Source organism: Humulus lupulus, chromosome 4 (assembly GCF_963169125.1).
Source record: "Humulus lupulus chromosome 4, drHumLupu1.1, whole genome shotgun sequence".
NCBI lineage: Eukaryota > Viridiplantae > Streptophyta > Magnoliopsida > Rosales > Cannabaceae > Humulus > Humulus lupulus.
The window spans coordinates 67911980-67934495 of NC_084796.1; the positions used below are offsets into that span (position 1 = coordinate 67911980).

At 33.7% G+C, this 22516-nt stretch overlaps 4 protein-coding genes across 5 annotated transcripts; all 4 read right to left on the reverse strand.

Annotated features, from left to right (window-relative positions):
* Positions 1 to 3311: 3311 nt before the first annotated feature.
* LOC133832256 (uncharacterized) lies at positions 3312 to 5243 on the reverse strand. Its single transcript, XM_062262626.1, has 4 exons — positions 4838 to 5243; positions 4518 to 4772; positions 3461 to 3798; positions 3312 to 3378 (listed from the first exon to the last, which is right to left on the reverse strand). The coding sequence occupies exons 1-4, from the start codon at positions 5135 to 5137 to the stop codon at positions 3312 to 3314; spliced, it is 960 nt and encodes a 319-aa protein (XP_062118610.1). The 5' UTR covers positions 5138 to 5243.
* A 501-nt stretch (positions 5244 to 5744) lies between these two features.
* On the reverse strand, positions 5745 to 6915 carry LOC133832257 (uncharacterized). Its single transcript, XM_062262627.1, has 3 exons — positions 6554 to 6915; positions 6020 to 6410; positions 5745 to 5936 (listed from the first exon to the last, which is right to left on the reverse strand). The coding sequence occupies exons 2-3, from the start codon at positions 6404 to 6406 to the stop codon at positions 5745 to 5747; spliced, it is 579 nt and encodes a 192-aa protein (XP_062118611.1). The 5' UTR covers positions 6407 to 6410; positions 6554 to 6915.
* Positions 6916 to 7030: 115 nt separating this feature from the next.
* LOC133829007 (uncharacterized) lies at positions 7031 to 7864 on the reverse strand. Of its 2 annotated transcripts, XM_062258997.1 has the most exons (3): positions 7463 to 7864; positions 7275 to 7374; positions 7031 to 7183 (listed from the first exon to the last, which is right to left on the reverse strand). In XM_062258997.1, exons 1-3 carry the CDS (start codon positions 7813 to 7815, stop codon positions 7178 to 7180), a joined length of 459 nt encoding a protein of 152 aa, XP_062114981.1. In that variant the 5' UTR covers positions 7816 to 7864; the 3' UTR covers positions 7031 to 7177. The 2 variants fall into 2 exon arrangements, with proteins under 2 accessions (XP_062114981.1, XP_062114980.1); XM_062258996.1 differs by having other exon boundaries at positions 7031 to 7374.
* Positions 7865 to 7973: 109 nt separating this feature from the next.
* On the reverse strand, positions 7974 to 10004 carry LOC133832258 (uncharacterized). Its single transcript, XM_062262628.1, has 3 exons — positions 8471 to 10004; positions 8107 to 8354; positions 7974 to 7991 (listed from the first exon to the last, which is right to left on the reverse strand). Exons 1-3 carry the CDS (start codon positions 10002 to 10004, stop codon positions 7974 to 7976), a joined length of 1800 nt encoding a protein of 599 aa, XP_062118612.1.
* Between the last annotated feature and the right edge of the window lie 12512 nt (positions 10005 to 22516).

Sequence of the window (22516 nt, forward strand, 5' to 3'; positions counted from 1 at the left end):
ATACTCTAAGTTCTCTAAATGCGAGTTTTGGCTAGAACAGGAAGCTTTCCTAGGGCATATAGTGTCCAAGAATGGAATAGCAGTAGACCCATCAAAGATCGAGGCCATTAGAGACTGGCCCCAGCCAAAGAATGCCTCAAAACTTCAAAGCTTCTTAGGATTGGCGGGTTACTATGGGAAGTTTGTCGATGGTTTCTTGAAGATTGCCACACCATTGACCAACTTAACCCGTAAGCATTAGAAACATGGACAGAGAAATGTGAAGAAAGCTTCTAGACCATGAAGGATAAGTTGATCTCTACGCCCATCCTTTGTGTTCCCACAGAGGGTGGGAAATTTGTGGTGTATTGTGACGCATCAAAGAACGGTCTGGGATGTGTGTTGATGCAAGATGGGAAGGTGGTAGCTTATGCTTCCACACAACTCAAAGATTATGAGCAACGATATCCCACTCATGACCTCGAATTGGCAGCAGTAGTGTTCACACTGAAGATATGGAGACATCACCTATATGGAGACAAGTGTGAGATATACACTGACCACAAAAGTCTGAAATACTTCTTCACGCAAAAGGAACTGAATATGAGGCAGCAAAGGTGGTTGGAATTAGTGAAAGACTACGATTGTGAAATTCTATACCACCCAGGCAAGGCCAATATGGTTGTAGATGCTTTGAGTAGGTGGGGTCATGGGAATGTCTCAACACTACGTACAATAGAAGTTTAGCGAACCTCAAAATTCAATCCTCCCTACAAGAACAAATTCGAGAAGAAGAGAAAGTGGATGAAGCCTTAGTGAAACAAGAGGCTTTTGTACAAGAAGGTGATAGCAGTGATTTCACAATATTTAATGGTGGATTGTTGAGATTTAAGAATAGGATTTGTGTGCCTGACTATGCTGAGATTAAGGAAAGTATAATGAAAGAAGCGCACACAACACCCTATTCCTTACACCCAGGGTCCATGAAAATGTACCAAGACCTTAAGGCGTTATATTGGTGGCATGGAATGAAGAGGGGTATTGTTGAGTTTGTTGCTAGGTGTTTGACATGCCAGCAAGTCAAAGCAGAACACCAAAGGTCAGCGGGGTTGCTTCAACCGCTCTACATTCCTGAATGGAAATGGGAGGATATAGCAATGGATTTTGTGGTAGGGTTACCCAGAACCACCAAGCAGCACGACTCTGTCTGGGTAATAGTACATAGACTAACTAAGTCTGCCCATTTTCTGCCAGTCAAGACCACATACTCGGTAGACCAATATGCTGAATTGTATGTAAGTGAGATAGTGAGACTTCATGGGGTGCCAAAGTCGATAATTTCTTATCAAGGGTCAGTTTCCACGTCGAACTTTTGGAAAGGGCTACAGAGAGCTATGGGATCAAGACTAAAGTTTAGAACCGTGTTTCATCCTCAGAATTATGGGCAGTCTGAGAGGACTATACAGATTTTAGAGGACATGTTGAGGTGTTGTGCTTTGGACTTTTCAGAGTCTTGGAACCGATACTTACCCCTAATGGAGTTCTCTTATAATAACAGTTACCAATCTACTATTGGGATGGCTCCCTATGAGATACTATATGGGCGTAAGTGTAGATCTCCTTTACATTGGGATGAAGTTGGGGAGAACGAGATTTTAGGCCCTGAGGCAGTTAGGGAAGCCAGTGAGGTGATCAAGAAGATTAGCCAAAGGATGCTTACCGCGCAGAGTAGGCAAAAGAGCTACGCTGACCTTAAGAGAAGGGACATCGATTTTTCAGTGGGCGAGTTTGTTTTCTTGAAAGTCTCGCAGATGAAAGGTGTTATGTGCTTTGGAAAGAAAGGGAAGTTAAGCCCTAGATATATAGGTCCATTTGAGATTTTGGACAGAGTCGGGCAAGTTGCTTACCGTTTGGCACTGCCCCCAGCATTAGTCGAAATGCATAACGTCTTTCACTTCTCGATGCTGCGTAAGTATGTGTCAAACCCCTCTCATGTTTTGAGTTACGAGCCGTTACAACTAAAGCAGGCACTACTACAAAATTGACATGGGACGATGGTTTTAAACCGTCGTATGGACTCTCATACGTCAGTTCTAATACCGTCGTCCCATGCAATGTCATGCCATGTAAAGCATAAAATGACAGTTGAAATAAAAGTGTCATCTCCTATCATACATGAGATGATGGTTCCTATACAAACGTTGTCTCTTATGATACATGAGACGACAATTTATGTGCAAGCGTCATCCAATGTAATAAATGAGACGACAGTTCCTACTAAAGCGTCATCTTCCTGCAATACATGAGATAACAATTTATGTACAAGCATTGTCCCCTGCAATACATAAGATGACAAGTTCGTGGAGACCGAAGTCCTATGTAGAATATGAGAATTTTTTCATTTCTCTATTTTCAACCACTATATTCATTCATAATTTCTTGTGTAATTACAACATAGTTCAGACATAATCAATAGGCAGACAAAATCAATAGAACTCAGTATGTTCAAAATCTAAAAATTACAATATCAAAATATACACTTGGAATAACTATGTAAGTACTAACTAAATACTACAATTAGTATATTTTTTAATTCTGATTTCAAAAGTTACTCTAGCTATGACTCATCCGCTTAAGAAGCTTGGCTGCCCATTCATTTCGAGTTTCATTAATTTTGCCAAGTGTATATGTATTCTTTCGACCACACTACAAAACACAAAATAAAAAACTAAGTCAGAAATTAAATCCAATAGAATTGTAGTTCAATAATAATAAATACACTTACATTACTAGTTAGCCATCGCATTGGTGTCTCATTCAAGCAATAGTCCTTCATCATCCTTATGATATAAAAGCCGCACGCTACTGACGATGTTTGACGAGGGCAATTGACTATTTTCCACTTGTAATTTTTTTCATTCCTTCCTGTCTTTCGCTTAATGTGTGAAGAGACACTATATATACATCAATATGAAGAGCATATTAATTTTTTATTTCCATATCAAATAACCATATTATATTCTAAAATGAGTTTCAAATGTATTACTTGTTCATAAGGTTCTTCAAATCATTTGGAGGAGATTTTCTAAGTGGATCAAGATAGTAACATGTATGGTCATCTGGATCAATGATCGCTAACATCCAGTGATGCCTACATTTAAACAAAGTTATTAAAATAAACATCAAAAGGTATAAGTAAAATTAATATTAAATGAAAATTTTACTTACAAGAAATGGTATGGCATTAACCAAGTTTGACCCATTACTATGTTATTGATACGCTCTGAGATAATTTTAGCCCAATTATCCATATTTGTCCCAATTCTCGATGATCACGATGGCTCAATGAAACCAAAAAAGTGTGATATCTCTCTATCGCAAAACTCGGAATATATTATACTACATACATGAAAGTTAATCATATTATAGTTATACTTAAAAAGAAACTAAAATATATAATGTTTATTAATTTAAAATTTACCTGAAATAGAATGAAATGCAAGACACGCTGATTTCTTCCATAAATCCAAAGTGTACTATATCCTCATGTGAGATATATAAGGTATATTGTTCGCCCATAATATTGGTCTCCATAAGAATGTCAATCATGAATTCTGGTTCTACGTACTTAACTGAACCCAGAAGTATCTTAAAAAACATGGGAAGTCCAGTGGGAACCTTGAAGATAATTGGCGACTTCTTAGCCATACTTGATCCTGCCTTTTCTTGAGTAGTGGGAAGATGTTGTGGAGGATGTTTTAGGTCTTGTGTTGGCGGACAAGTTGCTGAAATCCTCTTTCTCTTTAGTCTCTTGGGTTCCTTCACAATTAACATAGAAAAGTTAGATAAAAAAATCACTAAATACATTCAATTTATTATCAATGCAAATGGCCGTCCAAAATTGATCTCTTCCTTTCATATATACATGTATAAATATATATAATATTCTTCATGGAGGGCTATAATTCTTTTAGTTGTAGTAGGTGAGAACAAATGTATTAAAAAATGTAAGAATTTAGGAGTGTGAACATATATGGTTGTACATGGGAGGCATAACCACGCCAAGACCAAGAAATGGTCATTAAGAAAATAAAAATAAAAGCTAATTTATCACAGAATTGAACGTATGATATTTATATTTATCCATTGTCAATGCCATGTGAAAGAATTATAGATATTAATATTATACTTGTAATAATACATATATATGGGGTATGTATATAATGAGAAAGACATTTTGAAAATATCGCAAAAGAGAAGTTTCCATCACACTATTTTATTATCTGTCTGCAGCAGCACTTGTAATTTATAGCTTGTATTTCAACCAAAACCAATAATGTAAATATATAATTTAAGAGACTAATTAAGTATGCTATGTCAATTCCTTTGGCACATGGCTCCTCACCAGTACCACACCATATATTTCTTTGTCAAAATCCCCATCTATTACACAATTTACTCTCTCTCTCTCTCCCCCATGAAATTAAATATTTATGGATCTTTCAAGATGAAATTTTTTACAACACACTAAAAGTTACCTGTTCATGATCATAAGTAATGATCAGATGCGATGGCCAAGCAACATAACTGTTGACCACATGAACCACAAGAGTCATCTCATCCCCAACTGAGACAGGTAGTTTTGCACTCCCATCTAGACATCTATCAACAACCACGCGATAGTTACCAGGTGCTAAAATTTTTCCATGTACATTGCCTTTGGTAGCCACCACCCGTCCAAGAGCCACAACATCACCACCTTGCCCAACGTATAATTTGCACTTAACATCTTTCTGCAATGATGTTATAGTTAGTATAAGTTCAATAATCATTTCTTAAAAAATATAAGAGAATTTACCTTCAGTGGCTCAGGATGAATAGAAGGTGAAGGTGTAGGTGTCTCATACAAAGTACTAGTGTCAACAGGTGCCTCAACTCCTGGAGTAGTGTCCATCAGTACCTCAACTTCTGGAGTAGTGTCAATTGGTGCCTCAACATTTGGAGTAGTGTCCATCGGTGCCTCAACTTCTAGAGCAGTGTCAATTGGTGCCTCAACTTCTATTGTATTGACTCTAGAATGGCTACCAAAGCTAGAATGACTACCAAAGTTAGCTTGCATATGTGCCATCTTGGTTGATAATTCTTCAAGCTTGGACATGAACGATTCTTTCAACTTTTCAATCTCTTCCCTATGTCGTATGTTGGATTGTCGTTCGAACTCAATTTGTTTTTTCTGCAAGCCTCTTAGACCCCCCCCCCCCCCCCCCCCCCCAACAGGTTTATGAAAGTAGTCTCTTTGTGTGACACCTCGACTCTGGCCACGAACTCGACCGGGGTGCTCAGCAGTACCTATACAAAATTTAATCAATTATATGTTTGTTACTAAAATATAAAACAATTACCAAAATTCATTTAACATTTTACAACTTACGATGGCCTCTCCCTTGTCCTTGTCACGCTCGGTGACATAGTTGCCAGAAGAATCTTTTCTGGCCTCCTTCCAGAGTATAGATTGATCTATTTGCTCTGTTGTGCCCCACTTAGCTTGCTGCATGTAATAGAATTAGGTCAATTTTAACATCAAATGAAGAAAACATAAAATCAGGCATAATACGTTCTATATATGTACTTACTAAATCAGCTTCCAATTCAGTATAGCTATGGCGTGAAGTCCTATGAGGGTATTGTAAATGATTACGCCTTTCTTGTTGCAATTTTCTAAAATCTTGAAACTCTTTGGATGTCCGTCTCTTGACAAATTCTTTCTAATGTGTTTCTTCTATATGATAGCTTGGTGGAGGTTTATCGAGACCACGAGGGTTTGCTTCCAAAAGATATGGGTCATTAAGGTAAGGGACTATAAACTTCTTGTTCAAATTACATTTGAATTGTCTCCATTTATTACCCACTGAGCCAATAATATTTTTTTGCATATTCTCATCTAGGTGGAAAGCTAGCTGCAAATAGTTTAAGAAACTTTGTTAGCAAAAGAAAATATAAAACTCTCCAATTTATTTCAAAACATAGTAAAATGTCTTACATTGACATCCTTCCATAAGCTGTCCAATATAGATTTAGGAACTTCGCGCCAATTGTCAATGTTAATTGGCACCATACTTTTGGCTTGCATTCCTAAATAACATTGAAGCTCTCTGTTTGGGGTCCCAATCGATTGCCCCCTGCTATTGAACCTCAAATGGCATTTGATTCCTTTAATTTTATCTGCTATGATCTTCGTCAATCGCGCTATGCCTCGTGTCCGCTTATGTGTTTTCTTTTTATCTTCCGCGTTCTCTTTATTATTATCCTCCTCCTCATGGTCAACATCCATGGAACCACCATTAGTCTGCTCATCGATGGAATCAACATCAGCTTGCTCATCATCACCCTCTAGGTACTCCTCAAGGTGCTCATCAAATGGGTCCATGATCCTATCAACACATGAAACACAAATTATTAGAAAATGTAAAAATCAATGAAGTAAATTTTTAAGTAAAAGAAAATATTAATATCAACGAAGAAAATTTATAGTAAAAGATAATATTATATGTCATTAATAAAGATGAAATCTTACTATCCAAATTCCATCACCATCTTTTCGTACATATGGCCCAACAGTTGCTTCAACTCCCTCAAACTCAGGGATAAAACCACACTCTTTTTCTGAAGTTTGTAATTCACCAAAGTCATGTTGTTGATTGTCATCATGCACTTTGTCTCTTGGTTGTGAAGCAAGCACTATGGACCATCTTGATGAAGTAGGATCCTCAACATAAAACACTTGTTTAGCTTGACTTGCCATTATAAATGAATCTTTTTTATGTCCTATTTTATTCAAATCAACTTTAATGAAACCTAACTTTTCTTTCTCCACACCGTTTTTGCTGTCTACCCAATCACACTTGAACATCGACATCCTAAATTCACGATAATCAAGCTCCCATATTTCTTGAATGACACCATTAAATTTCATCTCACCATATATAGGGTTCTTGTCACGTGCACTAGAGACTTGCAAGGTTTGAGCTACAATATTTACACCACTATTTTGGGTGACCCTAACATCATCACGAGCTTTAGTGTTGAACCTACAACCATTAATTATAAACGCATCGTGCTTAATTGCCAATCGAGTCGGACCTAATGAAAGCCATCTCAAAGTTTCGGTAACTTCATGCAACTCATCGGTCAACTCTTTCTAAATCTACATTATTGAATAATACCTTAATTACATTTTGCAAACAATCGTTAAAAATGGTTTATATTGGAGTTTTCATTTTAAAGTAAAACATCACCTTATCAAGAAACCAATGTCGAAAGGTACGATGATGCTCATCTTGAATCTGCTTTCTAGATTTTGTTCGATTTTCCTTATTTAGATATTGCAAATGTTCTCTGTATTGAATAATATTGTTACTACAACATAATAATCACTAAAAATATTTGTTTAAGTTAAGAAAATTAATTTAAATAATGTACTTACTCTATATAAGGTTGAACCTCAACTGTATTCTCCAAGACATTTTGATGAGCAACCTCCCAATCTTCTTTTTCCATTAAAGTAGGTTTCCCATTGTTGATACCCTTATTTTCTACAACTCCCTCTCTTTCCCTTATTGGAATTCCAATTGAGTCAACATTGACCATATACTCATAACAGAATTCAACTGCTTCTTCCGCTATATTAGATTCAACTATACAACCCTCTAGACAACTTCGATTTCGCACATAACCCTTGTAAACTTTCATCAACCTCTCGAAAGGGTACATCCATCGAAAACAAACCGGCCCACACAAGGTGACTTCTCTAACTAGATGAACTGCCAAATGAACCATTATATCAAAGAAAGATGGAGGAAAATATTGTTCGAACAAGCACAAAGTTTTCACAATTTCCAACTGAATAACCTCCAACTTTGATACATCAATAACTTTAGAGCAAAGGGCATTAAAGAAGAAACACATTCTAGTTATAGCATTTCTAACGGGGTTTTCTAATAAGCCTCGAATAGCTATTGGAAGCATTTGTTGCATTAACACATGACAGTCATGAGACTTTAGACCCTGTAGTCTACAATCTTTCAAGGAAACCAAATTTCGAATATTTGATGAAAAACCATCTGGCACCTTAATCTTTGCCAATGTTTCACAAAATTTGTGTTTCTCATCTTTTTTTAATGTGTAACAAGCTGGAGGTAAATATGTTCGATTCTCTTCTACTTTAGGAGCCAGCTCTTTTTTCGATTCAGACATAAGAACGAGATCACGACGAGCAGATATACTATCTTTAGTTTTTCCAGTAATATTGAGTAAAGTTCCTATCAAACTATCACATATGTTTTTCTCAATATGCATGACATCGAGATTGTGTCTAACTGACAAATGTCTCCAATACTCCAATTAAAAAAAAATTGATTCTTTTTCCAACATGTAGTATTCAAATAATCATCATTGCTCACTTGATGTTTCTTGCTACGTTTTCGTTTCTTACTCATCTTACTTTTACCCTTTGATTTGACCCTACTTTCAATGTCTTCACATTCTTCGGTATTTGTGACTGGTTTTCCGAATCTATTATTTATCAAATGAATCTCTTCATAAATCTCTTCACCAGTCATTATTGGTGGAGGTCCTCGTAGTTCTTGCTTACCATTAAAGGCTTTCATTTGATTACGAAGATAATGCTCTGCAGGTAGAAACCTTCTATGCCTTATGTAACAAGTCTTTTTACAAAACTTCAATCTTGTTGCACTTATTTGTTCCCCGCATATTGGACATCCTTTATAACCCTTAACATAACACCCTGACAAGTTTCCATAAGCTGGAAAATCATTAATTGTCCATAAAAGTAACCCTCTCAGTATAAAACTTTCTTTATTAAAAGAATTATAACAATCCACTCCATCCCACAACAACTTTAAATCATCTATCAACGGTGCAAAATAGACGTCTATATCATTTCCAGGTTGTTTACTTCCTGAAATTAACAAAGTCAGCATTGTGAATCTTCTTTTCATGCAAAGGTGAGGAGGGAGGTTGTAAATACATAATATCACTGGCCAACAACTGTAAGACGAGCTCATATTGCTAAATGGATTGATGCCATCAGCTGAAAGACCAAGTAGAAGATTCCTAGGATCCTTTTTTATTACAGGCCATTTCTCATCGATAGTTTTCCAAGCTAATGAATCTGTTGGATGTCGTAGTTTATCATCTTTGATCCTTCCATCCTCATGCCATATTAAATTTTTAGCATGTTCTGGATTCCGAAACAAACGTATAAATCTTGGTATCGGTGGCAAATACCATAATACTTTAGCTGGAATCCCTTTCTTACCTTCTTTTCCTTCTTTACCTCTCTTCCATCTCGATGTCTTGCACGTAGGGCACTCGGTTGCATTTTCTAAATTGTTGCGGTATAAAACACAATCATTTGGACAGGCATGTATCTTTTTATAATCCATTCCTAAAGTGCAGAAAGTTTTTTTCTCCTCATAAAAGGAAGAAGGCATCTCATTGTCTTTTGGTAAAATCTCCTTCATCAAATCAAGCAACCTTGTGAAACTTATGTCACTCCAACCACTACCAGCTTTTAAATTGTATAATTTTACCAAAACAACCAACTTTGACATAGGCGACCTTGGAAAAATTGGTTTCTCTGCATCCCCTAAGAACTTTACAAATTCTTCTGGCCTATCCACAAATCGATCATCTGCATCTCTCACCATCTCTATAGGGTCATCAAACACTTGAGCAAATTTTTTATTTTCATTGTGTACTTTGGAAGTAGACTCAACTTGTTCTCCATGCCATATCCACTTAACATAAGTTTTGTCTATTCCATTGAAATACAAATGGTTTTTTATTTCCTTTATATCCAATTTTTTCAAGTTAGAACACTTTTGACATGGACAATGAACTCTATTAGGATCCACTGTATTTTTCAAGGCTATTTCAATAAAACTCTCAACTCCATCTTCATATTCTTTTGATAACCTATCTTTTGCCATCCAACTCCTACCCATTTTTTGAAAATTTGGGCGAAACCTCACCTATAAGTTTGACTAAAACCTTCTTGCACGGATAGAATTCCAATGACACATGTTCAATTACAACATATCAACATAATGATCATCAACTAGTTTAATAATTAGGCATCATCTCTCTTATATATTGTATAAGAACTTCCTACACACAGAAAATTCCCAAAACAATACATAATATAATTACTACATAACTATATGTACTAAGCATTATAACTAATAATATAGATACATGGATCATGAAAATGAGGTTTATCTGTATTAATTAGTATGGACATTCAATTCATATTAGTCTGACTAAACATAAAGACATGTTAGGGCCCTCACTTTAGAGGGGTCTTAATTTTTATTTTTTTTAAATGTATCATTTTTCTATACAAAAATATTCAAAGATTTAGAAAATCATCATTTTCTATATAATAATTAAACAAAATATATTGCCTTTTTTATTCGGCCTCACTTAACAAAGAACCTGCTCTGAGTCAGGCAAGAATAGAGGAGAAGAAACCATATATATACAATTAATACTACTATTACAACATCATATACAATACACTTAGCCAATTACACAGTAGACTACAATGATAGTATAGGCATTGATTATGAAACTCTCTCCATCATTGTCAATCTCTATGACTCAATCTAAGATCTAATCCAACGATTATATATATAGTTAATTAAATTCACGCAATCTCCATTCCTTTGGTGTGTCATCCTCATACAGATCATATGGACTTAATATTCAAAGATTTAGAAAATCATCATTTTCTATATAATAATTAAACAAAATATATTTCCTTTTTTATTTAGCCTCACTTAACATAGAACCTGCTCTGAGTCAGGCAAGAACAGAGGAGAAGAAAAAAAACCAATGGGTGTAAACAGAGAGTGAATTAAAAATTTTCCTGTTTCTTAAATTTGTTTTTCTATTTACCTCTTTTTCTGCCTGGAATTTTAATGAAATGGAGTTCATTAACACTTGTCTAATTGGAGATTCAACCAAATTGGATTGTGAGATTATGGCCATTTGATAATTGAGAATTTGTTTCCACATGCAAGTTATTTATGAAATTATTGAAACCTGCCAATGGGACAGGTATGCTTGTTCTACAATGGATACTAAGCTAAGCTATACATAATCATAGTGAATAATTACACAAGGCAAGACAAGTCTGCTAATATAGCAACATTACTAAAAAAACTCATGGAACATGGTATGAAAGTAAAATTAATAATGCAAGAAATTAAAAGGAAATGAAGGCTAAAATTAAGTTCCACTTTTCTTATATATGTATATTAGTAACTGTTATGCTAGTTGTTATTAACTAAACATCACAATTCACAAGTACAAGTTGTTTCATCACGATCCAGTTGTTTTATTATCATTCATTTCAAAAGTTTCACAAATAAAAAAATTATTACAAGGGGTAAATTATTTACAAAACACCAATCAAATCAAGGCAATTAAACTCCACATAAAAGTTTCACATTTATACTTTTTCATGAACCACAAACTCATTAAGTTAGTCCACAAATAAGTTTGCAGGTGTAGGAAATCTCAATTTGAGATCAATATATCCCCATTTGACAAATTAATTTGAGTACATTAGAGAAACTGGATATTAATCTAGTAAATTTGAAATAAAAAAATTGAAAATAATCATCCAGTAATAACAGAAATCAGATAAAAGCTTCACGTTAACTTTAACTGTATAATTCAAGGAGTGATGCCACTTGCATTGCTTGAGCAAAATCTAGCAGCAAAGCGAACAAATTAAAGGAAATCTTTAACTTTTAGGTGAAGGGGAACACAATGTAAGAAAACACTAGAATGTGAACTTGCTCATACACATAAAATGCACGCATCGAACATCCGCTTGGGCTAGGCTAACTAAAGAAAATCTGATAACCCCATAATGACAATAAAAAGATAACATGCTCAGATTTGTTGATAAAAATTTATAGCAAAAACAAAATATAAAAAAGAAAAGGAAATTGTCAGCACACTTTTCATCAATCATCACATGGATGGCTTTAAACTTTAAAATGAGGATCATCCATTTAAAACAAGCCTATTACTGAGTTTATGCTGTTTAATTATTAAAATACATATAGAGCAAATTGGACCAATGAAGAACAAAGACCTTACATTTCTTCCTTTTTTGTTACAATGGCTTGTTTTCAATCACCAAGTCGTATTAGAGCATCAAGGCTCTGAATCCATGTTCAAATATGCTAATGCCAGAATCAGGGCTTTGAATACAAAGACATACAATGGTACAACATGAGTCAATACCTTTACAGAGAAAAAGCTCCAAATAACCAAACCCATTATCAAACCTAGAACAGAACTTAACTATTTCCCATATATAATAAATTCACCACCAAGAACAACCAAGAACAACCAAATATGCTAATGCTGGAAAAATCACCAAATCTGAAAGAATGTTGTTTGAAAGAGATGCTTACCCAGATTTGCCCAGACACCGGAAGTTCTTGCTTCCCCAAATCTGCCCAAAAGTTACACCTTTGTCATGCCCAGAAAAATAATGAGATGCTCAGATGCAGAGACAACAATGTTTTGTCTCGTTCGTCACTTCGTTGACAGGGACGACGATGTAGATGGAGGAGGGAAGAAGATGGAGCTAGTAGGACAGAGCAACAGCAGAAGAAATTGGGGAAAAAAGAAGAAGAAGAAATCGGGAAAGAGAAACAAGGTTAGAGGAAAAATAAAATAATTAATATCTTTAGTTTTTTACTTTTATTAAATAAAATCTTATTATAAAATCAATTTCTTTAATTTCCTTTTAGCCCCAAATTTCAAAAATCATCTCTATTAAGTCCTTTACTAAATTCATTTCATTTTTTAAAAACTCCATATATAATTAAATAATATTTTAATCCAATAATCTTGACTAATCAAAATTATTTCTTTTAATCCCGAATATTATAATTAAATCATAATTTATTCTAAATCTCACGAATTTTAGGATAAACCTTTCATCCAATTGGATATATATTATTATTTATCCAAATAAATGATAATATAAATTAAGAGGGAAATATTTCTTTATAGTCTCAAAATTGGTATAAGGGAAATTGGTGGCAAAAGTACCCAATATTTTAGATTTTTTGCAATTTAGTACCCAATTATTTTTTTGGCGGGAAAAGTACTCAATATCAAGTTCCATCAGTTTCTGTAGGTACCCACTTTAACAGAGCCGTTAATTTCTGTAGGTACAGTAAGGGATTTTGATCACCAAGAGCAAGATCATACCATTGATTTAGCATTTAGAGGCTCGACAATTAGTTCTAAAGTGGCACACTACGACATTCGTGCTATGATGGAGGCCCAAAGCCTTTAATCGCATCATTTACTTACACATGGGCATATTATGTATAAGGAAATCAATATTTATTTACACATAATTAAGTGTAAGTAAAATTATAATTTGCCACGTCATCAATAAATGTGTAGGTAAAAACCTTATTTTTTTTTGTAGTGTGTTGATTTGAAGAAGATAAGAAATAAAAAGTCAAAACGGTTTAAAAAAAAAAAGTGGAAAAATTCTATTTTCAAAATTTAATGAATTTTAATTAAAAATTTATTATCATACCTCTAACTATTTGTTTATTATATTATTAAAAAAAAAAGAACATTACTAAAATATCAAAACTAATGTTTACAAAATTAATTTGCTATTATATACAATTTCTAAAACATAATACAAACTAACCATATATACAAACTTACACACTACATCAAAAGTTGTACATATATTTTCTATTTATAGAAAAAAAAATCTTAATAACAATATCTGGACAAATAAAATATATTAAATTATATTAAAAAAATACAAATTAAATTAGTACTTATTTTGATTAGAAAATTTGTATTGTATTAGACAACAGTTTAAGTAGAAATGTTGTCTCATGTTAAAAATAGGCATGTTACAACAGTCTCATTAGAACTGTCGTTTCATGTGAGTTTTAATTTGCATGGCACAACAGTTTGTGAGCTACTGTTGTGTCGTGTATATTTTTAACAGGACACGACAATTCTACTACAAATGTCATCTCTTGCATGTCGTCTAAGTACAATTTTGTAGTAGTGAGGACCTGAGTTATGATGAACAACCTGAGCACGTTACTGAAAAGGGAATCAAGGAACTGAGATCCAAAATGATTCCACTAGTTAAGGTCATGTGGAAGAATAATACGGAACGTGAAGCAACATGGGTGCTGGAGGAAGACATGAAAGAAAGATACCTTGAATTATTTGGTAAGAAAGAATTTTGGGACTGAATTCCTTTTAAGGAGGGTATATTGTAGTGCACCAATTTTTTTTTTTAGTTATTAAATTTTTGTGTTTTATTTTTATTTAATTGTTAAGTGTTGTGAGTTATACTATTTAATTGTTTGTTTTTTTAAAATTAATTGTTAGAATTGTTTTGTAGAATTTTGTGAATTTAATTTTTAAAAATGAGATTATTTGAATTTTGGTTAAATGCATTAAGGTGCATGGTAGGTAGTGATGCACCCTAGTTATAGAGTGTGTGCATGGTTGCATGGTATACATGTGTAGAATTTTCTACACACTTTTTAGTTTCCTTTTATTAGAATTATTTATTGAGTTATTTAGAAAAATAAGGGAAGGAAATGGAGAATGGTGGACGGCATAGAGTGGGAAAGGAAAGGGATTTTATTCCAATTATTCCTTTTAATCAAATAAACTAAAATTTGATGACTAGAACTATTTTGGGTAAGGGAATTGTTGACATTCTCTATTAGTTAAATCTTTTTATTATAATTGATTTTTAGGCTTAATTAGAATAAATGGTTAGGGGAACATACCAATTATTTTTATTGGGGGTATTATGAGGGAATTAAAATAAAGAGGGAAGAAAAATAGAAGAGGGCCATTATGCTCTTGGCTGCCGAAAACTAGAGAGAAGAAGAGAGAGAGAGGGGCGTGAGCTAGAGAGAGAAGGAGAAGAAGAAAGAAAGGAAGAAGAAGGAGAAGAGAGAATCAATTCTCGGGTATGCCTTTTATGTTTATCCTTGTTTAATTCTCTTCTATTGATTCTAGTAATTTTTTACTATAGTTTTGTTGTGTTGTTGTTGAATCTCTCCTTCTCCTCATGTTGATTTTCGAAAATCCTAGGCTTGAACAAAGGGGTGATATAGTTTGAGTTTTGGTCACTTTGGGAGTTCTTGATTTTACAATCAAGAGAGGTAATTGTTCTCTAACCCTAATATTATGATGTTTCTTGGATTCATAGATTGATGGTTATATTTTTTTTTATGACGATGCATATGGGAATTTACCCAGGCGTGGCATGTGTATTCTTGTGGTTTGGGTTCTTATGGTTGTAATTCTTAGATGTATATTCATAGTATGTGCATGGAGTAGATTATTGATTTGTGGTGTTTATGATATGTTGTTTAAAGATCTTCTATGATTTGATGAAGGGTATGTTTTGGCTTAAAGACTCTGTGAAAATATGCAAAGGTTTTAAATTCTGGTCTGTAAAAAAATATGATGAATCTTTTCATTTAAAATATAACATAAGCATGATGGTTATTTTTTTTTGTTGTTTTATGTTTTATGTCAATTTAAATCTTAGAAACATGATAGTTTGTTGTAAGATTTTAAATGAGTATATGTTGGATTTGTTTCTTTGGAATACTTGCATAATGGTAATGTGACAATAATTATATTCAAGACAAGGATTATATATAATTAATGGTTTATGATTTGTAAATATGTTTCAAGGTGGTTGATGAATTATTGTATGCTAATGATAACATTAAAATCATTAAAAAGGGTGTAGAAACATGCTAGGGTTTGTGTTGGAATATTGTTAAATAAATATGTGAAATATGATGAAAAGAATGAATTTCGTGATTATTGTACTTGCTGATTTTTGTGTATGAAAGGTGTCAAATGATGAGAAAAATGTTTTTGAATATTTAAGTAAATTTTGCAAGTGCTTTGGTGATTTAAGAAGTTAATGGGAGATTTTAAAGTGCCTTGAAATTATATTTTTGTGCAAATAATTGCCTACAATTTTTTTTTTGTTATATTTTTTAGAAAATATGAGTTTTTAAAAATAAAAAGGGTGATTTTAAGGATATTTTTTATTGCTGGAATTTTAGTAAAAATGTGAAGTTATATTTTTAAATAAAAAGAATTTGATGTGTATGTTGAAATAAATTAATGCCCTAAACTATGAAAATATTAAAAGTGCTAATTTTCATATAACTATGAGTGTTCACTATAATAGTTATGATTTTTCTTTGTTTTAATTAAGTTAAATGGTGAATTTAATTTACTTGTGAATTTTTAAGTGGATCAAATAGTGGCTGAATGTTTATTAAAATATTTTAAAAATAGTTATTAAATTATCACTTATGAATTAATTCTATTTTAAAATTAAGTCTTAAAAATAATATAAGTGAAAATGTATTTTTCCACATCTAAAAATTGTACTTTTTCTCATATTAAGATTGTAAATTTGTTAATTGTATTATAATGTTATTTTAAGAAAAACATGTTAAATTATCAGTATTTTTTTTTACATAATTTTAGTCCTCATTATTTTATGGAATTTAAAAGTAACTAATGGAATTATTATATATATTTTTAAATGGTTAAATAAATTATTTTATGAAATAAAATAATGTCTTAAGAGGTTTAATCAACTTAATAATTTTAAGAAGATAAATAATGATAATCAAAGCAAGTTACTAATTCATTATTTTCAAAACAATAGAAATAAGCGCATAGGAATTATTGTTTTTAACGCCATTTTATAACAACGTTCCCACGTGTGCATGTCGCATGCAAATCACTTTTACGTTAAAATATATGCCTTTTATACAACCATATGAGTTTTATAGAAAGACCATGCATGTAATATAGGTATAAATTGCATTATTCTTTTGATGACTTTATGTGTGAATATGCCTTGTTTGGATGTTGCGAGTAGTTTTCACCATGTGTGCATGGCCCATGCACACATGGGTTATATGAGTGGGTAAAATAGAGTTTTATGCTATGCTAAATGATATTATTTGGTTATGGTATAGGCTCGTTGTGAAGTTGTCATTTTTCTATGCTTGGACCTGAGGTAATGAAGTTAGATAGAATTTTTGTTCATTTATGTTGTGAATGGTAAGATCGTTTGTATGAATGAGAATGTTATGATTGATGATACTTTTGCTCTATGAATTATGAAATGCTTTTTTGCGATGATGTGACTGGAATGTATGTCATTTTAAATGTTGTATGCTATGAATGGATGTTAGCGTGATGAACGCGACACATCAAAAATGGGTTGCTAAGGATATGAAGACGTAACCCTAGTTACTAAGGATAAGAAGACGTAACTCCAAGGGCGGATGCGCTGAGGTTATTCAAGGACCAGAGATCCTGTTTACCTCAAGAGGTGACATGAACAAGTTAGCGGGCCATGTTCACAAAGATATGATGTTTATGTTATGATGTTATGATGATGATGACTTTGTATATTATGCCAATGTTGTGATGATGATGTTTACGTTTATGATAATGATGTTGTTACGATAATGCTATGGTGTATGACGATGTATGAATGTGAATATGTTTTGTGTGTTTTACTTATGTGTTATTTGAACTTCCTTACTGGGCTTTTAGCTCACCCTCTTACTTTCCCTTCGAAGTAGCAAATAGGTTTCTCTATGGCACTCGTGGTGATGTGGAGAATTCTATTGTCATGGTGTGTATGGTGTGGGGGCATCCTATGGACGAGAAATGATCAGTTTAAACACCATTTTTTCTAAAATAATGTTATGTTTATTTCAACATTCTAAACTTATCAGTGGGACTTGAACTTTGGTTATTTTTAAGACCTTTGCATGAAAGCTATTATTTTTCTTTTTTTAAACTCTTGGGCCCAACTTGCATGTTTTAGCAAGGCCCCGCTGAGATTTTATAATAAGTGGCTTTTCTCCTATAAATTCATAAGTATGCGAATGTTTTATAAAGAACTAGATTAGGGCATTCTACATTCCCAAATCTTTCATTTGGAATTGTTCAGCTAACTAGTTGTTTGTTTTTTATAATGATGTTACGTCATTGCCAATCATTAATATATCATCAACGTAAAGAACGAGGAATTCTACTACACCATCTTTGATTTTTTTATAGACATAAGGTTCGTCAATGTTTTTTTCAAAACCAAACGTTTTAATTGTGTCATCAAATTTAAGATTCCAAGATCTAGAAGCTTGTTTGAGTCCATAGATGGACCTAAGAAGCTTGCAAACTTTTTGCTCTTGACCTGTTACTTTGAACCCTTCTGGTTGAGACATGTAAATGGTTTCGTCAAGGTAGCCATTCAGAAAAGTTGTTTTGACATCCATTTTCCAAATCTCATAATCCATGCACGCAACAATGGATAAGAGTATACGAATGGATTTTAGCATGGCTATAAGAGAAAAAGTTTCTTCATAATCAACCCTTTCTTTCTCTGTGTTGCCTTTGGCTACAAGCCATGCTTTGAAAGTCTCTACTTTCCCATCTGCTCCTCTTTTCTTCTTGAATATCCACTTAAAACCAATGGGCTTGATATTCTCAGGTGGATCTTTAAGAACCCAGACAGAATTGGAATACATCGATTCCATTTATTGGTTCATGGCATCTTGCCATTTGTCCTTGTCAGAATCATTCATTGCATCTTTAAATGTCAATGGATCGTCTTTGTTTGTCTTAGAAACAAGCATTTGAACTTCGTGTTCATTGCGTATGGGTTGCTTACTAACCCTCCCATTACAACGTGTCTCTCTACTATTCTGACTAGAACTAGCAGTTTCCTCTTGCCTTTTTTCATTGGTTGTTGCTGGTGACTTTGCAACTTCATTCGAGACCATCTCCTCCAATACAACCTTACTGCGAGGTTTATGGTTATTAACATAGTCATGTTCAAGAAAAGTTTCATTTGTCGATACAAATGTTTTATTTTCTTTGGGACTATAAAAATTCCACCTCTAGTCTCTTTGGAATAGCCCACAAACATGCACACTTCAGAGTGTGATTCCAACTTCCTGGTCTTTTCTTTAAGCACGTGTGCAGGACACCCCCAAATGCGAAAATGGTGTAAACTAGGTTTACAACCATTCCATAATTCCATGGGTGTCTTATGGATAAACTTAGATGGAGCAACATTCAATATGTATAGAGCACATTGAATTGCATAGCCCCAGAATGACAGTGGTAATGATGAAAATATCATCATTGATCTAACCATATCTAGTAACGTTCTGTTTCATCTTTTTGAAACATCATTTTGCTGTGGCATTCCAAGTGCTGTTAGTTGGGATTGAATACCATGCTCACACATATGGTCCTCAAACTCAAAATCCAACAAGTACTCTCCTCCTCGATCAAATCGAAGAACTTTCAGTGATTCACCTAATTGCTTTTCAGCTTCTGCTCGAAATTCTTTGAACTTTCCAAAAGTTTAAGATTTTCATTGCATTAAGTATAGGTAACCATATCTTGAATAATCGTCAACGAAAGTGACGAAGTATTCATAACCTCCCCTTGGTTGTACATTAAGTGGATTGCAAACATCTGTATGTACCAACTGAAGTGAAACTGTAGCTCTTGAACCTTTAGCAGAGAAAGGTCTCTTGGTCATCTTGCCTTCTAGACAGGTTTCACAAATAGGAAGAGATCCAATAGATAGTTCTCTTAAAGGATCATCCTCTATAAGCCTATTAATTCTATCTAGACCAATATGGGCCAATCTTAAGTGCCACAGATATGTTTCACTATCGGAATTAGTCTTTTGTCGTTTAATAGATCTAGGATTAGCTGTTTTAAATAATTAAGAATTATAAGTAGATTTCTCTTCAGCTTGCAGTTTATAAAGCTCATCAATAGATTTTGCAGAACATATCTTAAAACCATATCTCGAAATAACAATCGAATTATTATTAAAAGAATTTTAAAACCTTGTTCATAGAAACATAAATTAAGTTTCTAGAAAATCCAGGAATATAATAAACATTCTCTAAAATAAGAAATTTATACTTCTCAAATTCTAGACGGGCTGTTCCAACTGCAACTGCAGAGACAATCTGACCACTGCCTACCCTCATAGTCACATCTCCATCAGCAAGCTTCCTCATCGAACTAAGAATCTGTAGAGAAAAACAAACATGGCTATTGGCTCCTGAATCTACTATCCAAGATGAGGAATTGTTTTCCACTAAACAAGCTTCTAACAAAAGTAAAGCAAATTTACCCTTCTTTTTCTCTTTCAGGTCAGCGAGATACTTTGGACAGTTTCTCTTCTAGTGACCATCTACTCCACAGTGAAAACAAGTCCCATTAGGGGTCTTCTTTTTGGAGCTCTTGGTGTTCTTGTTCTCTTTGCCTTTGGATGACTCGTTAGGCTTCTTTGAATTCTTGTCTTTTCCTTTCTCTTTGTCCTTTCCATATCCATTTTTCCTCTTTATGGTTTTAGCCTTTGAAGAGGATGGGTCAGAATCAACAACATTTGCCTCTCATTCTTTCTCAGAACCTTTGTTAAGAGATTCATAAGTTTGCAACTCGCTCAACATCCGTGTCATGTTATATTCTAATTTTTTCATGACATAGTTGGTTGTGAAACCTTTAAAAGCTGGAGAAAGCAATTCAAGTATATTGCTCACTTGTGTCCTTTCATCAATGGTTTCCCCATGGATAATGGCATCGTGCATTATATTAATCATGTCTAATACATGTTCTCTGACAGAAACTCCTTTCTTCATTTTTTTGGTCATGTAGGATCTGGTGGCCTCATGCCTGCACTGATCTCACTACTGCCTAAACTTTTCTTAAAGGGAATCCCAAATCTCATAAGCAGTCTCAGTGTTTTCAACCTTCTTTCTGAGCACATCGCTCATACTTGCAAGCATATAACACTTTGCTTTGTTGTTTGATAAGATCCAATTATCAAACTTTTCCCTTGCAGTTTTGGCAACAGTAGCAGAAGGGACTTCAGGACACTCCTCAGTCAAGACAAATTTGTGGTTCTCACATATTAATACAATGTTCATGTTTGATTTCCATTTCGTGTAGTTTTCACTAGTCAACTTTTCATTAGCAAGTAAAGAAGATACAAGATTTGAGCTAGACATGATTGTTGAAAATAAATAAATAAACAAAAATGAATTTATGCATATAATAAATATCAGTAATTTTCATAATAGTAAACGTGATGCATGAATGCAACAATTAAAGAACACATAAAAAAATAATTACTAATTTGAACATTAATGGACTAGCTTTAGGGTAGGTTAGACTAATTCCAAATTAATTTTGAGACAAGTTCTCAAATTTATAAGTGAAAACTCAAATCAATATTTCTCGTTTGACTTATAAACAACTGCTTGTTTGGTCAAGGATACACTAGTCAGCTCGAAAGCCTAATGTACCTTGTGAGTGTAACCCATTATTTTAGATCAATGACTTAACTCAAGAGTGTGCCTTGGGGTTGGTCGAACTTGAAATACATCATTAAATCCTATTCTTAAAGAAGTTTGCCTTGAGAATAGCACAGCCGGAAGCCTTCCTTAGGGGGACACAAGCAATGGTGCCGCGAGGCCCTTTTGAATTTGTTTAAAATAACAAAAATTTTAATATATTGGATATTATTAAATATTGGATATCAGTTTTCACAGAACGTAATTTTTCAGGGATAGAAAAATATCTAGGATTCTCTCAGAGAAAAGAGAAGAGTGACAAAAACAATGGTCATTGTTCTTCACAAAACCTAGGTCCAAACTTTATCAGATCTCATGTGTTGAGAACATCTGATAAATAGTTATTGCCTATTATTTGTATAGTGAGCCCACACTCGTTCTTTGTGTGTTTGAGAAAATTTTGGAAGATCTTGGTGTGAGATCTCAAGGATTCAGCCATACGAAAAGATAGCAGCAAGGAAGGACCTGAGGTAATTTTTCTATTCTTGTCCTTGATTCAATATATATATGAGTGTGAAGAAGTAGATCTAGAAATCTCATGGGATTAATCTGAAAATTTGATTGTTGTTCCGCTGTGCATAATCTCTGATTTGATCAATAAAAACCTACAAATGGTACCAGAGCCATCTTCACATATATATGTATTGAATCTGTGTGGGTTTAATTTTATGCATTTATTTATTTTGATGAATGAATGGATGGCTTAATGTGATTGAATGCGTGGGAATGTTGAATCGTTAATTGTATGGTGTTTTTGGGTTAGGATTTGTTTATGATTAGATCATTGTGTAAGCCATTAAAAGGCATAGGATTTATGTAATTTTATTTGGTTTTCGACACCATAAAATTGTAATTCCGATCACATAAAAGTCAGAACGGAACCCGGGATTCAGAACTCAGCCACTGCACCTCCGAGCCGCTGCCGGACGTCGTACGGACGGCCGTACGGACATGTCTGTATGGATCCGTACAGTCCAGCC

Bases quoted from the DNA above. Each gene is read 5' to 3' on its own strand.
- LOC133829007 (XM_062258996.1), bottom strand. From the start codon at position 7,815: ATGGTTCATTTGGCAGTTCATCTAGTTAGAGAAGTCACCTTGTGTGGG. The intron at 7,375-7,462 runs GTAAGTACATTA...TATTCAATACAG, and splicing joins GAGGTTCAACCTTATATAGA to AGAACATTTGCAATATCTAA.
- LOC133832258 (XM_062262628.1), bottom strand. From the start codon at position 10,004: ATGGGTAGGAGTTGGATGGCAAAAGATAGGTTATCAAAAGAATATGAA. The intron at 8,355-8,470 runs GTAAGAAACGAA...GACATTTGTCAG, and splicing joins AAAGGGTAAAAGTAAGATGA to TTAGACACAATCTCGATGTC.
- LOC133832257 (XM_062262627.1), bottom strand. From the start codon at position 6,406: ATGGACCCATTTGATGAGCACCTTGAGGAGTACCTAGAGGGTGATGAT. The intron at 5,937-6,019 runs GTAAGACATTTT...AACTATTTGCAG, and splicing joins GCTTATGGAAGGATGTCAAT to CTAGCTTTCCACCTAGATGA.
- LOC133832256 (XM_062262626.1), bottom strand. From the start codon at position 5,137: ATGTCCAAGCTTGAAGAATTATCAACCAAGATGGCACATATGCAAGCT. The intron at 4,773-4,837 runs GTAAATTCTCTT...ACATCATTGCAG, and splicing joins TTCATCCTGAGCCACTGAAG to AAAGATGTTAAGTGCAAATT. The intron at 3,799-4,517 runs GTAACTTTTAGT...TTAATTGTGAAG, and splicing joins TTACTTATGATCATGAACAG to GAACCCAAGAGACTAAAGAG.